General features: G+C 33.7%; 1 protein-coding gene across 5 annotated transcripts in view; it reads right to left on the bottom strand.

The window, feature by feature from the left end:
- VPS54 (VPS54 subunit of GARP complex) overlaps positions 1-17980 on the bottom strand; it is a 104094-nt gene that overhangs the window by 31567 nt on the left and 54547 nt on the right. For all 5 annotated transcript variants that reach the window (XR_009054687.1, XR_009054688.1, XM_057741643.1 and 2 more), the window contains exons 11-16: positions 16863-16959; positions 10747-11087; positions 5074-5203; positions 4288-4469; positions 3569-3681; positions 22-85 (exon numbers count right to left, since the gene is read on the bottom strand). Coding sequence is in view for 3 of the 5 variants with exons in the window: in XM_057741643.1 (XP_057597626.1) it covers positions 22-85; positions 3569-3681; positions 4288-4469; positions 5074-5203; positions 10747-11087; positions 16863-16959 (927 nt within the window). In the remaining 2 variants the exon portion in view is untranslated. The remainder of the gene's footprint in view (positions 1-21; positions 86-3568; positions 3682-4287; positions 4470-5073; positions 5204-10746; positions 11088-16862; positions 16960-17980) is intronic.

Raw genomic sequence — 17980 nt, 5'->3', positions numbered from 1 at the left:
AAAGAAAAATGTGTCACTCACCCAACAACAGCATATTGTTGTCCCTCGACAATGAGAACTTCAGCTGGTTTCCTTTCTTCTGCAGCTAGAGAGTAAAGCAAATAAAGAGACATGGGTATAAGATGAAACAAAATACTGTATAAAAAATTTAAACTAGGAAAAAACTGAAAAAGTTCCTATTTAGGGGACTGAAACGATCTCATTTCTGCAAATAAACCTACTTCTTGGGAAACAATTCAGCACAAAGTAAATAAAGTATATTGGATTTGAAATCAGAGAAATCTGGATTTGAATTCCAGTACTGCCAATTACTGGATGCATGACGGTGGGCCAATTACTTCTTTTGAGTCTCAATATCTGTATCCATTAAACATGGACAACAATATCTATCTTTCAGTGTTGCTGTTACTGAAAGAGATAATGCTTACGAACTGGCTATCCTCTAGGTCTCGCACATGGCAGATGACTGATAAGAAGTAAAGGAAAAAGAATGTTATTAGTTTGGAAGGGCAGAACTAGCATTTCCACTGGTTATCTCTTCTTTATTATAATCCTTAGAATACAAGTTAATTCCTAAATTCAACAGAGAGATTATATATTTACTTTTCAAGATTTTAATCCAAATGTTACTTTATTTTCAGCATGTGGTATTTCTTATCATTAAAAAACAAAATTCAGCATGTTGAGGTGAAAAGAACAGTGGACTAGATTACTGTCCTGAATTAGTCAAATTAAACAGATTACCAAGGGCAAGTAAGTAAGCCTCAAGTCCCTCAAGACATTAAATACCTACTTCCTCATTTCTTTCAAGTAAAGAAATTCAGTGTGATATAATTTTTAATCACAATTCACTCCGTATGTGAGATTAAGTTTTTTGAGGACAGGGGTTGTGTCAACCAATACTCAATACCGCAGAGAAGTGGCTTAGCACAGTAGTTAGGAGAAAGGGCCCTAAAGTCAGTCTGCCTGCAGTTGGATCCCAGCTCTACCACTTCCTAGCCATGTAACCCTAGGCATCTGCTTAACCTCTTTGTGCCTCAGTTTCCATATTTGTTAAATAGGAATATGAACAGTGTCTAGCTCATGGACCTGTAAATGAGATAGCTATGTAAAGTGCTTAGAACAAACTGTCTAGCATCATGTAAGCACTGAATTAATATTAACTGCTATCCCTTAAACTTCATCTCGCCAATGCCTAGCTAAGTAGCTAGTAAATAAATGGATGATGGGTGAATGAATAATAACCAAGGATCCTTAACTTTGCATGAACTAGTAAAATGTTAATGGATTTCTAATAGCATATACTTTCTTCTTAGAGCAAAACAAAAGACAGAAGCAGGGTATATAAGAGAAACCTCTTACTGTCCATATTCTACAAAAACATAGTGAAAGTAAATAGTTTACTCTGCAGGAAAAAAACACATGGTTAATTCACTTCAATTTATAGTTATGATTTTAATTCAAAAATTGTAATGTTTGAATTACATTACAAGGATAGTGGACTTCAAGTGGACTTCAAGACTGTGAGCTCTTCAGGAAAAAAAACATGGCACAGCACCTTACATGGTGGAAAGTCAACAAAATACAGCTTGAAAGAATAGATGAGTAATAAGTCTCATAATTTTAAACCTGTGATTTACGATGATCAGAGTGTTTTATTTTTCTTTCAGTCTTTGCTCCTTGAACGCTTTTGCTTTGCTAATACCATACAATTAAAAAATTGTGACCACCACTCAACACTGTTATCTACTAAAAACGGTTACTAAACAAGAGAAATTTACTTAATTCCTTCAATTCCTCTCTCTCCCCTATATGAATTACTCTATTTTACACCTGTTCTTAACCCCTTCTCTCTTGTTACTGTAGTAGAAGAGGTAGCCCCTCTCTTGAACTCTGGATTCAGTTCCAGGGGTCCTACCTCTATCTATAATCACTTCATGTCACTCATCCTAAATCAACCTTCCTCCTCTTTCTGTTAAGCATAAAAATATAATTCAGCTTCTCCTACCTTAAAACTCTTCTCTCAACTCCCTAAGTGAATTTAAAAGTAATAATCTCTCTAATTTCTCTTACGTCTTTAGCTGCCACTTCAGTATTCACTTTCCCTTCACAGCCAAACTTGAAGGGCTTGTTGAAAAAGGAGGCTTACACTTGTCTACCCTTCCTTTCCTTTTGAGTTACTCAGCTCTGAACTACAATCTGACTCTACTACTTCACTGAATTACTAAGACTGCAAATGATCTCCTATGTGTCAGTGGTCACTATCTGTATCTTAAGTCTTTCTCTTGCAGTGCAGTTGCATTTTATGCGAATGTGAAGCATACAATTTAAAAATATTTCTATGTAAAAATATTAAATTTTAATTAAATGCATAAAATTTGAAAATGCAACTGCTTCCTCCATTAAAAATATTCAAGTTTACATTATTATCACATCACAACTCCACTTTAACTGATATACAAAAATATCTCTAGCCATTGCATATCTTTCATAAGAAACGCAAGTGACACTTGGTACAAATGACAATTTTCTTCTTGAAACTCTAATTTTTTAACTTCTATGTTCTTCTGGATTGTCCTACCTCTCTGCCCTTCCTTCATAGTCTTCTTTTTTTTTTTAACTTATTTATTTAATTTGTTGGCTGCGTTGGGTCTTCGCTGCTGCACAAGGGCTTTCTCTAGTTGCTGCGAGCGGGGGCTACTCTTCATTGTGGTGCGCAGGCTCCTCATTGTAGTGGCTTCTCTTGTTGTGCAGCACGGGCCCTAGGTGCGTGGGCTTCAAGAGTTGCGGCACATGGGCTCAATAGTTGTGGCTCACGGGCTCTAGAGTACAGGCTCAATAGTTGTGGCACACGGGCTTAGTTGCTCTGTGGCATGTGGAATCTTCCCAGAGCAGGGCTTGAACCTGTGTCCCCTACATTGGCAGGCAGATTCTTTACCACTGCGCCACCTAGGAAGTCCTTCTTCATAGTCTTCTTATTCTACAGGTCTTTACATTTTGGTTTTCTCTATCATATCACTACTACATTACTTGTGATTGCTAATAAATGTATTTTTCATTAGACAGCCCTTTTAAAGTAAAATTATACCTCTTTACCTATGTCTCAATATCTGACACATAGTAGAAGCTCACTAGTGTTCAATGAATGAATACATATGTCTAAACAATATGGTACAGTGGTTAAGAACATAGCTATGAAATTATATAAAGTTGGTTTCAAATCCCAGATCTTAATTTGTACCAAATTCCTGAACCTTGAAAGCCTCATGATGCCTCACTATTACACAAGGTAACAATAGTATCTTTATCATAGATTGTTGTGAGGGTAAACTGGAGTAATACATGTAAAGCACTTGGTCCAGTGTCTGGCATATGGTTAATATTCAATAAATATCTGAAATTATTATTATAAATTACTACATACTTTTCCAGTCAACTAGGTACTAAGCTGGAAGCATTAGTTCTAAGCTTTCCAAGAGGCACTATCAATTAAAGAAATATTAAGCACTCCTACAAAATGAACAAACAATATAAAATTGAAAGAGAGTGTGTGAAAGGGCACACATACCCCCTGATTTTTTTTCTGGTAAAGCAATCTTTCCATCTGCTATAGAATCAACAAGATCCTGAAATTCTGCAGGAACATCAGCTTGCTTCCAGCGCTCATTGTCTAAGAGGAGGCTATTCAAAAGTAAAAAGAAAGGAAGATAAACTTTAATAATATTTCAACACCACCTCCTTGGGTGAAAAGAAAAGGAAGAGCTGAGTGAGTACATAAGACTTCTGTTATATATTTAAGACTACATGTATCTTAGTTAAATTCAAGTAAAGCCCATGCAATACAAGGCATTGAGTTTTTAAACAATAATGGCCATTAGCTGTTGTTAGTACACAAGACTTTAAAAAGTGCTGAACACTTTAAAATACTGAAATCATTCATAAACAGTATGAATAGTTTCAGCAAATATTCCTCTTTTTATGTCTCAGCCTAGTCAAGAAGAGTGGTAAAATGTAACTAAGTTCGCTTAGAGGGGGAAGGAAAAGTCAGCTTATCATGCTCTCCCTGACAAGCATCGATCCTTTCACGGAACTAAACATTCCAAGTCCACGTTTAAAAGCCAAGAAATGTAATTTTAATTCCACAATCTGTCTTTAATTAAAAAGAAAAAAATTTTTCAGGGGTTTTAACTGGCCAGTTAATGAAGTTCCCTCTTTTAAATATAATTGTGTTTTGTAAGAAAAGGGAAAAAAAAAAAGGGAAGGACAGAATGGACATGGTAATAATACCTGAGCTTAGTTTTTCTCTCTTCATGAAACCTGTTCACAAATTTATTAGCTTGGCTCTGAAGCGTTCCAAGTAATGACATGCTTTTTCTTCCACAAATCTGTTCAGTTTCTAAAATGAATGTTTCCATTAATCTGGAAAGTGTTATGAATTCCATGGAATTTAGCTTCTCAAGAAAACCATCCTATATTTTAAAGATAACACAAAAATCATGAGAGTTAGTATAACACCAAATATGGATAAGCTATAAAACCAACTTAAATATTAATATTAATTATTTTTATAATAGTCACATTAATTCCTAAAAATTATTTTTAAACAATTTTAAATGAAATTTCCCAATACTTTAGTCCCAGAAATTGAGCATAAAAAGTTTAAGATGTCTAAATTTCATTCTGATCCCTTTATAATACAGTAGCTCAAATAAATTCAGGTCATACTATACAATTTTCATAATGTTGGAGTACAACTAATTTTCTTAAGTTATTTGGCTTGGTAGATCTATGTATAAAAGCCATGTATTGATTTCAAATTAATTATTAAGGTATTATATTTCAAAATAAGTCTTTTAATCACTTATTTGAAAAGCATGCTTAAGTTTTCCTATTTCTTTTATTTGGATTATCTTGCATTTCAACATCTCCCTAACAGACCACACCAGTACCTTATTAAGTGTTAAAAATATAATATGCATTAAGTGAAACAGAGACACAAGCAAGGATATATTCCAGATCTTTAAAATAATTACACTATGTATAAAATATCTAAAGTTTATCAAAACAGCTAACCTTTGCTCTTGACATGAGAAATTTGACGGCTCGATCATGGCATATATCTGAGGCACTATATAATAACTCCTGGACATTATTTGCCAGCTTTCCTAGCTCTAAGTCAGTTAATTTCATGTCTTCATTGACCCTGAAATGATAAAAAGAGATTAAGTCAAGGAAAGTTGTGAACACACTATTCTCCATAGATGAGATACCAATAAAAAAAAAAAGCTATAAAATTTACATTTGAGGGAAAACTCTGTGATGTGTCACATATTTTTATTTTTGTGGTAGAGCATCACATAAACAAGCTCAGATAATACAAATATTATTTTACCCTAATTTTATATAAGAATAATTTTCTCTCTCTGCTGCAGTATTTTTAAATTCTGCAAAAACTACAGCAAAAAAAATTCTCATTAGGTACACGGTCATAGCTGTGGCAGGTTGTGCACAGGTGCCTGGGATGACATAGTGGAAGGAAGAGGAAAGGAATGGAGGGAAGAAACAGACGGGCCCTCTTTTTACTTATAATTATGAATGACTATTAATAGTCAGATCAACTGAACTAATAATTCCTGAGCATTTACTGTGTTTAACTACTAGGAATTGGAGAGAATACAATAGGTCACTGTTCTCAAGTAACTTACAATTAAATAGGAGTATTTATAATATGTAATGCATTTATTCCAGTTTTGAGGAAGAAATATAAGACTTTTTTATACATTTTTATACACGGCATGTGTAAAGACCACTGATTCTGTGCCAACAATTCAGTTCTGTGTTACTATGAACCAAGTTAAGTGCCTTAGCATAATTTTTCTCCCTTTCAGTTGAATTAAAATAACTTTAAAAGATATTTCAAAGCAGATCTGATGTATATTTGAGGCAAACCACTACTCTAGCTGGATTAAGGTATTAAAGAAAGTTATTATCTGCTATCCTTTAAAGTTATATCATTAAATTTATTTACCAGTGCTTTAAAATAATAGAGGGATTAATATTTTTGGAAGTACTCTCAGATATAGTATCTTGCTTGGTTCTTACACTCTGAGGCAGATAGATAAATTTCTAATTTACAGATGAGGACACTGACTCTTGAAAGTTTAAGTGATCTACCCAAGGTCACAAGGTTAAAAGGGTGAGACTAGAATCCACAATTAGTCTAACTCTATTTCTAATCTGCTAAGCTTCCTCTACTCCAACATTTACTTCTATATAAACAGTCCAAGTGCTATTTCAATACCAGCTCCCATAAAAGTATGTGCTTAAATTTCAAAGTTCAAATTTACAATTGAAATAAAATTTTATTTTCTGGGGGATTTCTAAAATTTGCCCCCATGTAACAAAATGGTTAAGAATTTGGAACTCTTGCCAATGTGCCACCAATTCACAAAGATATAAACAGAAAATAGTAAATAAAAACAACTTAAGTCTTTAAGAAATCCAAAAAGCTGGGAAGTTTGGTTTTCTAAAAAATTATTTATTTTTTTGTAATTTTGCTTTTTAAAAAGATTTTTAAAAAATTAAGTCTAATTGGATCTCTCTCATGTTAATAGGAAAAAAAAAAAGACCTCACAAACACGATCCAGTAACTCTGCTTCTGGCTATATATACAAAAGAACTGAAAGCAGGATTTCAAAGAGGTATTTGCACACCCATGTTCACAGCAGCACTATTTAGAACAGCCAAAAGATGGAAGCAATCCAAAGAGTCCACTGACAGATAAATGAACAAAATGTGGTATATACATAAAATGGAATATTATTCAGCCTAAAGAAAGAAGGAAATTCTGACACATGCTACAACACAGATGAACCTTAAAGACATTATGCTAAACGAAATAAGACAGACACAATAGGACAAATACTGTATGATTCCACTTATATAAAGCATCCAGAGTAGCTGAACTCACAAAGACAGTAAGTAGAAGGGTGGTTGCCAGGGGATTGGTAGGGGAGGAAATGGGGAGTTGTTGTTTAATATGCAACGGGTTTCAGATTTGCAAAAAGAAAAAGATCTGGAGATTGGTTGTGTACAACAACGTGAATATATTTACCACTACTGGGCTGTGCACTCGGAAATAGCTAAGGTGGTAAATTGTGTGCATGTGTGTGTGTGTGTGTGTGTGTGTGTAACCATGATTTAAAATAAAAAATTTTAAAAACCTACAAAACTTTCTAACCCTTTCCATTATTTTTCCTTTCCCATTTCCTCCCTGGAAAATTATTTATTCTTTTGTGCCCATATCTCCATTGCAATAAACTTACAAAGTTATAGATTATTTTGATAATGTAAGAAAATAAGGAAAATCAATCACTAACAAAGATAAAAACTCAAGACATCATTTCTGCATGTACTATATCTGTGACACAATTACATACTGCAAAAACACTTAATACAAGAAAGAACTAGTTAGGGTCACATGTATAAATATACTCAATCGATTCACCGTCCCTCTGAGCTGGGTAGTTCCCAGACATTTATGTGCCTATGAAACACAAAAGAAACCACTACAGAACCTCTGGTATCATGTTATGGCAACATGTCATTGTGGAAAGCCAGAGAAGTTCCAAAGTGTATAGTGAACCACAACGGAGGTGGGAGGGGAGGGATAAAAACTATGAGACTGCATTTGATTTAAAGGAATCTCAGTACAGCAGATTTCTAGCTACGTTTTAATATCGTTTCTTTTTTCTTCCGTAATAGTTTTAGCTATCAAATAGCCAACAAGCTATAGACTCTTTCTCAAGTCTCTCTTACAGCTAAATATAGACATGTGATAATATTCTAGCCACTAGGATATGGAACTGCAAATTCTGAACTGTGCTCTTAGAAAGAAAGGATAAAATACAAATTTATGTGAAAGCAACAGAGAACTAACAAATCTAAAATGTATATGGATTTGCAACATATATAAGGCATACTGGAAGAAGAATAAAAAGTAGGAGAAACTACCAGACATTAATTCTAATTAAAAAGCTATCATAACTAATACAATTTTACTCAATGGTACTGGTGCAAAGACATACAAGTGAACAAAACAGAGTCTAGAAACAGACTCATACATATATGAATATTTAATTTAAGGCAAAAGTGGCACTACAGAACAATGGGTAAGACAATCTTTTCAATAAATGGTGTGAGGTCAAAAAGATAGCCACTAAAAAAAAAAAAAAAAAGATATCCACAAGGGGAAAAAGAAAACAACCTCACACCATACACAAAAATCACTTCCAGATGGATTGTGGATCAAAATGTGAAAGGGACAGCAACAAAGCTTCCAGAAGAAAACATAAGAGAATATCATCAAAGTCTTAGGGTAGGGAAAGATTTCTTAAAAAGGACACACAAAAAACCACAAACCATAAAAGGAAAGAATGAATCATAAGATTATATTAAAATTAAGAACTTTTGTTCACCAAAGACCCCAATAAGAGAGTGAAAAGTCAACACACAGAGTGGGAGAAGGTATCTGCAGTATGGACAACTGACAATGTACTGCGTTGAGACTACATAAAGAATTTCCATAAATCAATAAGAAATAAAAGGCAAACCAACAGAGAAGTGGGCAAACAATCTGAATAGGCGCTTCACAGAAGAGGATATCCAAACAGCCAATAAATATATGAAAAGTGCCCTCTTACAAATCATCAGGGAAATAAAAATTTAAACTACGATACACCTGTGACATACCACCAAAATGGCTAACATGTAAAAGACTGACAATACCAAGAGTGAATGAAGATGTGGAGTGATAGGAATGCTTCCACACAGCTGATAGGATTGTAAAGGAGTACACTCACTTTGGGAAATTGTTTGGCATTAGTTAAGCTGACTATTCACAATACTTATTCATTCCTAGGTATATATTCAATAGAAATATTAATGTCATGTACACCGAAGACATCTACAAGAACATTCAAAACAATCAAACTGAAAACAATCCAAATTTCATCAACAGGAGAATGATAAACACATTGTGGTATAGTCAGAAAGTGGAATATTTACACACAAACTACCGCTACATGTAACAATTTAGAAAAATATCACAAATATAATGTGGAGTGAAAGAAATTAGAGACTAAAGAACATGATTCCATTTATGGTTCCATTTATATGAAGTTTAGAACCTAGAAAAATCAACAGATTTAATGGTTTCCTTTGGGAAAAAGTGGAAGCATAGTGGCAAGGGGGTCTTCTAGAGAGCTGGTGATGTTCTCTCTCTTAATCTGAGTGGTGATTATACCAGGGTGTTCATTTTGTTACAATAAATTGAGCTGAACACTTATAACTGGTACATTTCCCTATATGTGCATTACACTCCAATTAAAAAGTTAAAAAAGTAAGGAGAGTACCAGCCTTTGTCCTCTCCTTCCTGCTGCTACAGATGGAAATGAGATGATTAAACTGGAGCAGCCTCCTAAGACACAGATGGCAGCTACACAATGAGATGGTAGAGCTACCTTCTCAGCCCTGGACCTCCTACCTCTGAATTGTTACAGGAAAGAAACAAAATTCTGTACTGTTTAAGCTATAGGTGTTTTTACATCTCTTTTAACTGCAGTTTTAGACTGAACCCTAACCAATAAATGTGAAAACACAAAAATACAAGCCTGAACAGAGAAAAAAAAATTAATATGTAGTTCAGGGTTTTAAAATTTTATTTATTTATTTGTTTGTTTATTTATGGTGGGGAGGGGAGGTGTTATAGCTGACTTTACACTATAACTGCAACTTTATAAGCTCCTGGGCCACAAGCTGACTTACATCAAAATGAACAAAAGTACTGAGTTCTTATTATTCTTAATAATAACCAAATATAAACTATGTTATTGGACCAGAAAGATTTTATTGGCTTTGTTTTGTTTTTGTTCTTTCTATTCAGAACATTTTTGAGACAACTGGTGAACTCTGAATGGGGTCTGTGCATTAGATGGTAATAATGGATCAATGTTTTCTTGATTTTAATTGGTATCCTGTAGAGAAGGAAATACACACTTAAGTATTTGGGACATCAACTCTGCAACTTATTGTCAAATGATTGAGAAAAATTTTTAACAGGAGAGACAAAGAAAGGAGAAATGAAGAGAGAGAGAGTTGAAGGGAGAAAGAGGGCAATGTGGTAAATTTAACTGGGGAAGCAAGGTGAAGCATATATGAGACTTTTTTGTACAATTCTGGCAACTTTTCTGTAAATTTGAAATTATTTCAAAATAAGTTTTAAAAAGTAATATTTAAAAAGACAGTGTGACCCACTTGGAAATTCATGTCTTTGAAAAACTGAAAACTGAAAATCAAACAGCTCTTCACTATATGCAAAATATAAAGGTGACACAGTAAAAGAAAGAAACATAACCAAGGAAATACTGACCTGAGTTCGAGGACAGGTTCTGTCACTAATGACTTATAAATAAGTCATCTAAACTCTCCAAAGAGGGCATTTAATTAAATGATTCCCTTCCAGCCTTAAAATTTTACAATTCTCAGTTACTCCCAATGTTCATCTCCTTACCTTCCATACATTTTCAAAAAGATACAGTTTCAGAAAATTAATTTATTTTTGTTGAATTAAATTCCAAAAGACCAAAGTGTACATGGTTTTTCAATAAACTGAATAATCAATCTTATTGAAACCATTAATAAGATGACTCAAAATCTTGTTCACATGGCAGCAGTCACCATACTCACATAATTTCCACAGCTCCTGGAGTAACAGATGATGATGTCTGCTCTTTGCTGGATGATGAATCAGTAGTACATTCTGGTTCGGATACCGAATCACTGCTGCAAGGCTCACTATTCGGAGATGCATTTCTCTGAGAGGTAGTATCAATTGCTATAGGTGTTAATTCACTCTCACTGAATGCATCACTTATAAACATGCCTTCATGGATTAAATAAGCCACCTCTGTGTCCAGTGAATTGTCTTTTGCAGCATTCTTCTGTTGCAAAATCTCCTCCAATTCTCTAGTCCTTTGGTTTTTCTCAAGAACTGAGAGAACCACACTGTGAATGATATTTAACGTTGCCTACAAGAAAACAGGATACATTTTTAAAGGATTTAAAATATTTTGCACCTAAAGGTTCCAAAAGTGAAGTCTGTGTATTACTTTTGAACATCTTACAAATGAGTCAAGGTCATGCATATCAGAATTTCTTTTATTACACAGTAAAGGTGACTTGTGAAAAAGAATTGCTCAAGAGAGATGGGTTCCCTAAAGCTTAGGCATAGGGCTCCATTTACAAATTAATTTTGTGAATGGAAATCTCCCCCAAAATATACCGTATATTTCTCTAACTTCTTCAACAGGTTACACTAAACATAACTTGCCTGTCAGAGGATCATATTCACTGACGTGCTTACTTAAAAGGAAAAAACAATCCGTATTCCTTACCATCCCTACTCTTATATCCATCTCTCTCTCCTCATCTTACACCTTTTCTCACTCATTCACTGCTCTCCAGACATTCTGGTTCTCTTCCTATTCTTCTAAATTCAACTGTTCCCATCTCAGTGCCTTTGTTGTTTCCTCTGCCTGGAATGCTTTTCACCTTGATGTTTGCATACGTTTCCTTCTCATCACTCAGGTTCTTGCACAAATGTCACTTCCTCAAAGAAGCCTCCAGGACTTCCCTGGCAGTCCAGTGGTTAAGATTCCGTGCTCCCAATGCAGAGTGCACGGGTTTGATCCCTGGCCAGGGAACTAAGATCCCACACGTCACAGAGCATGGCCAAAATATAAAAACAAACAAACAAACAAACAAATCTGAATCAAAATTAAAAAAAAAAAAGAAACCTCCTCTGACTTCTCCCAGCAACCCTATCCCATTAACCAGTTTTTAAAAAATAAGAGGTATCACTATCTTTTTATTTTTTTAATTCTAGGTCTCTTTCCACTACAATGTTAGCTCTATGAGATTCTGTACCCTACTGCCTAGAATAGTAAGTACTGGGCATGTAGGAGGTATTTAATAAATACTGAAAGCCAGATGAATTAAGAGTAAATTTATGTAAATCAATGTCTTCATGGACTACTGAGAAATAAGAGGCTGTATTCCTACTTTAACATTCACGGCTGCAGTCTCATAATCTGTTGCCCCTTTCGCAAAACTCTTGATTTCTTTTTTAGAATCTACATGGTTCTAGGGAAGCAGGCTACAACTTTAAGTCTCCAAAGATAGGATAAGATTCTAAGCTAGTCCAATCAGCTAATGAAACCACCTGTGCTTAAAGCTAAACAGATACACAGAAAACAGACTGACAGAAACACAAAAGACAAAACCAAGGCTTGATGACATCATCAACCTCTCTATCAAGCTTCTAAAGGCTGACCTACCTATGGATATTTTTCAGTTATATGAACTAATAAATCCCCTTAATTGTTTAAAACACTCTTGACTGTGTTTTCTGTCATTTGGAACTAAATGCACTCTAAGTGATATACAATATTCCATACAGTATACGACAGAGATTCTGAGCCTTCAAATGTCTATGGACACTGCATATTTTCTCTCTCCACTGATCAGTAACTTCTCTATTGCCATGAACTTCCTCCTTGCTACACTCCTCCACTGCTGCTTTTAATCCTCATTATTATCTGAATCTTTGATGTGCTACCTCCCCCATCTTCATTTTGCCTTTCTTCTTCCTTTTCTCTCTCAATGATTTTTTTTCTTAAAAGTTTTTAATAAAAAATAGTCATGGTCTTTGGACATGGTCTTTCTCTCCCCAACAACTATTCCGTACCTCCCCTAGGAATACAACTATGCAAAACTGAGTCCATCTTCCTGCTTCAGGGGTCAGTCCTGTATATCCCACACAGTATACTCCCAATCTCCTTGCCACAGGATTAGTTCAGAGATGAGATGAAAATCCAGACCCAAAGTAAGCAGTGAATAGCATTTTCCTGACCACAGTGATGGGGTATGTGACCTAAATTAATTAAAACCAAGGACTTTCATCTGATGATTGAAGAAGAAAAAATCTTGCTCTAGGAGATATAGCATATAAATGTGAAAGACCTAAAACTGTTATGTATAGCCATTTTGCTATAATTAGGTTGATTACTTTAAAGATGAAGCCAACAAAGAGGAGGTAGAAGTGAATTAAAACAGAGAATCTAAGCAAGAAAACCATGACCACACCATAACTGAAGCCTATCCTCCTTCTGGACTATTTTAAGTTCCCCAAGCCAGTACATTTCTTTTATTGTTTAAATTACTTTGACTTGAATACTTTGCCCCTTTTAACTGACAACATCTTAGCTAATACAATAGATTTTCCACATACAGTGTATCAGGTGCTCTCTTAGGGGTTCTTCTTCACTGTTTTCACTATACCTACAGTTTTAAAGGCTTCCTGATTATTTTTTTCCAAGTCCAGAGCCATTCTTGTTTAAGGATGCCAGAAAATTTTACAATACATAATAGATTCAACAATAGGTACATGATTTATTTTCTGAACTTTCCTATTGCAGCAATTTATAGTTAAGTTCATATTTAAAGACCAGAACAGCTAAAATAAATTTTTCCAGTCTTGAGAATAGTGAATGAAATAATCTGGTAACCATACTGATAGGTCTCTAAAATGATAGTCCAGAATTATTTGTCCATGTAACAAACTGAAAATTTAAGAGCTAAATATTTCTTGAAAAAGAATGCATGCTGCATTTAAGGATTATTTTCTTTTTTAGCTATACAAATCATCTTAAACTATGGGTGTAAACAATAAACAAGAATTCTAATAAAATTCAAAATACAATTAATGCCCAGAAATAAACTTATGGTCAATTAATCTACAACAAAGGGTAAAGTACAGCAAGAATATACAATGGAGAAGAGACAGTCTCTTTAACAAGTGGTACCGGGAAAACTGGACAGCTACACGTAAAAGAATGAAATTAGAACATTCTTTAACACCATATAAAAAAATAAACTCGAAATGGAGTAAGGAACTAAATATAAGATTGGATACTATAAAACTCCTAAAGGAAAACATGGGCAGAATACTCTTTGACACAAATCACAGCAATATTTTTTTGGACCTGTTTCCCAGAGTAATGGAAACAAAAACAAAAATAAACAAATGGGACCTAATTAAACTTAAAAGCTTTTGCACAGCAAAAGAAACCATAAACAAAATGAAAAGATAACCTACAGACTAGGAGAAAGTATTTGCAAACGATATGACCAACAAGGGATTAATTTCCAAAATATACAAACAGCCACACAGGTCAATATCAAAAAAAACCCCAAATAACCCAATCAAAAAATGGGCAGAAGATCTCAATAGACATTTCTCCAAAGAAGACATACAGATGGCCAACAGGCACATGAAAAGATGCTCAATAGTGCAATTCATTACAGAAATACAAACCAAAACCACAATAAGGTATCACTTTACACCAGTCAGGATGGCCATCATCAAAAAGCCTACAAATAATAAATGTCAGAGAGGGTATGAAGGAAAAGGTACCCTCCTACACTGTTGGTAGGAATGTACTGGTACATCCACTAAAAAATTAAAACCTGGGTTACCATATGATCCAGCAATCCCACTCTTAGGCATATATCCGGAGAAAACTCTAATTTGAAGAGATACATGTAACCCAATGTTCATAGCAGTACTATTTACAATAGCCAAGACATGGAAGCAACCTAAATGTCCATCGACAGATGAATAGATAAAGATGATGTGGTATATATACACAATGGAGTATCACTCAGCCATAAAAAAGAATGAAATAATGCCATTTGCAACAACGTGGATGGACCTAGAGATTATCATACTAAGTGAAGCCAGAAAGAGAAAGACGAATACCACATACCACATGATATCACCTATATGTAGAATCTAAAAAAAAAAATACAAATGAACTTATTTACAAAACAGAAATAGACTCACGGACATAGAAAACAAACTTATGGTTACCAAAGGGGAAAGGGTTGGGGGTGGAAGGGGGATAAATTAGGAGTTTGGGATTAGCAGATATAAACTACTATACATAAAATAGATAAACAAACAAACAAAAATAGATAAACAATAGTCCTAGTGGATAGCACAGGGAACTACATTCAATATTCTGTAATAAACTATAATGGAAAAGAGTAGGAAAAACAATATATATATATAACTGAATCACTTTGCTGTATACCAGAAACTAACAAAACATTGTAAACCAACTATATTTCAATTAAAAAAATGCAATACCTCTTTCTGTAGAAAACTTAGGAAACAGAAAAGAATGAATAACATTTAAATTATATACAATCCTATCACCTAAAGATAATCACTAAAAAGACAAGCTGTCTCTTTGGACTATGGAGATGAAGAGGTAAAAAGACCTTTTTAAACACAGCTAAGAGTATACTATATATATATAAGCAGGTCTCTGTCTTGCTTTTTAACTTAATGTTATAATGTATGCATCTTCTTCAATCATTAAAAATCCTTGCCTGCATGATATGCCATGACAGTGAATATACCAGGCAAAACTTATTTTACCATTCCTCTATCGTTAGACATCAGCGTTCCTTCCAATTTGTAGTTATTTAAAAATTCTTCATTAAAAATGAACAGCTTATAATTAACATTATTTTTCAGTGAAATCATGCCCTCAAGGAATCACAAACTTTTTCAAAGAAAAAAGTACAATATTTAAAGATTAAACATCATTTTCAAAGATGTTTTACAACAGTATTAGTTTAAGTGGCCTAAATGTAAAAATAAGAAACTACAATTAAGACAAATCACTGTTCTCATACTGTACCTACATCAAGTAATAATTTGGCTTAGTTTAACTGATATAGAACCTAAAAGTAAGGTAGCTACTTAAAAAATTACTGGCAAAAAGTTGGCCAATTCTAACTATGCAATGTAGGAGTTCTATATATCCAGACGTGTGTGATGAGGTTATGGTGGGAATATAAGAAAAAGTGAAAACATGGCCTTGTCATTGTGCAATCCACAGATACAGGTTCGCTATCACTATCAATGGATAGGATCAATATATTGGTAGAAGTCTAAATTAAGTATAGTGAATCACATTTTATGAAACTTTTCCCATTCTGACTGAAAAGCTTATTATGTATGAGACTTAGAGCATGTCAATGTCAATAAGAAGTCACACCACACCAAAAGTATGTACCAAATAAGTAAGTACCAAAGTCCCCCAGATCATTTTTAACATGAAACTCAGGAGATGCCAGGGATGTTAACTAGGACATAAATACAATACTGACAGCTGATAATTCAAAGAATAGCACATTTCACAAATAGCCTGTTATACTCAGTAATTCCTAATGACTGTCTTATTAAAACACAGTTATGATGTGTTGGTAATCCCAACCAACATGTATGAGAGTCTGTGACATCTTTTCTTCTGAAAAATGCTGTGTGGCATGTGTTCTTTTCCTTATAATGATTGGATTAAAATTAAGTTGTTTGACCAAAGAGACAAAGTAATTAAATGTAATGCATGATACATGATTGGATCCCAGACTGAAAAATGAAATAAAAACCTGCACTAAAGAACACTAGTAGAGCAACTTAAACATGAACCATATGTTAAAAAATACCATTATATCAATATTAAATTTCTAGAAAAATTAAGTAGTTTGGGATAAATTGTTTCACAATATTTTAACTGTAGATAATCTACAGAGATTACAAAATCACAAAAGGAAACATTATTATAATAAGTAATGCTAAGCATCACATTTCTTTTAAAACAGTCTAATTTTATCGATAAAGCTGATTTAATTTTAGGGATATTTTGGACAAATTGATAATCACATAAGCTTACCTTAACTCTCTGTAGGAAAATTGTAAACTTAGAGAAAATATCCTTTAGCAGATCAAACCACTGAGGAAAATTCAACATTCTCATTTGATCTGCAAGCCTAGAAAAAAAATTCAAACAAAAATAATGACTGTCTTTGGGTCAACATGATATTATCTACAAATTGGAGGAAACTACACTAAATACCATCAACAAAAAAATAAAACGCAATTTAATCTAGATACCTAGCCAAAATTGTAAAATTGAAAGGAAGTCAATTATTAAACAACTTCTTGTTTAAACATCTCTAAGACTAGTGAAGTATACTGACTTAGGAATCTTATCATGTAGTAATTCCATGTGAACATGCTTTGTGACCATTCAATGAAAAAGCATAGAGAAATAAACTAATTTTGGTTAAATGTGGGAAAGATATGTTCTGGAATAAAAATAGAAACATAACATCTCCCCTAATAAACTTAATAACCTACTTTTCTAACCACAAACTAAAAAGTACTTTTCCATAGATGAAGGATAATATGGCATGGTGGCTAAGCGCATGGGCTCTTGAGCCACAATGCCATGGTTCAAGTTCCAGCCCTGCCACTTACTAGTTGTATGACTCTGGCCAAGTGACTTAACGCCTCCATGATCTAATTTTCTCATCTTAAATGGATAAAACCTACCTTATTTGGTAGCTGTGAATATTAACTGAGTTAATAAGTACTCGGAACAATGCACAGTACTATGTTAAGTATTAGCCAATATTATATTAGCATATTATATTATACATCTAGAATATATTATATATACTAAATATTACAATATAATACATAATAGTATAGCCAATATTCTTATAGCTGACACCAATTTAAAAAACTAATAAAAAATAGAATTCCATAAAGATATTTTAGAGTACTACAATGACTTATTACTCTAAATTTTTAATTAATGCTATACCTAGGACTTTATTCTCAAAAGATACTCCTCTATACTTGAGATACAGGATGTTCTCTAAGTTGAGAAAATTCCCTTGGGAAGAAAAAATTAAAAATAATTTACTCTCCATGTATATAGGGCTTTTAGCAAAGGTCCAATAACTTAATTTTACTAGCAATCCCTGCATTATTAGGACTGCTTCA

This window comes from Hippopotamus amphibius, chromosome 7 (assembly GCF_030028045.1).
Source record: "Hippopotamus amphibius kiboko isolate mHipAmp2 chromosome 7, mHipAmp2.hap2, whole genome shotgun sequence".
NCBI classification, from domain to species: Eukaryota; Metazoa; Chordata; class Mammalia; order Artiodactyla; family Hippopotamidae; genus Hippopotamus; species Hippopotamus amphibius.
This window is presented reverse-complemented; position numbering and strand designations above follow the sequence as displayed.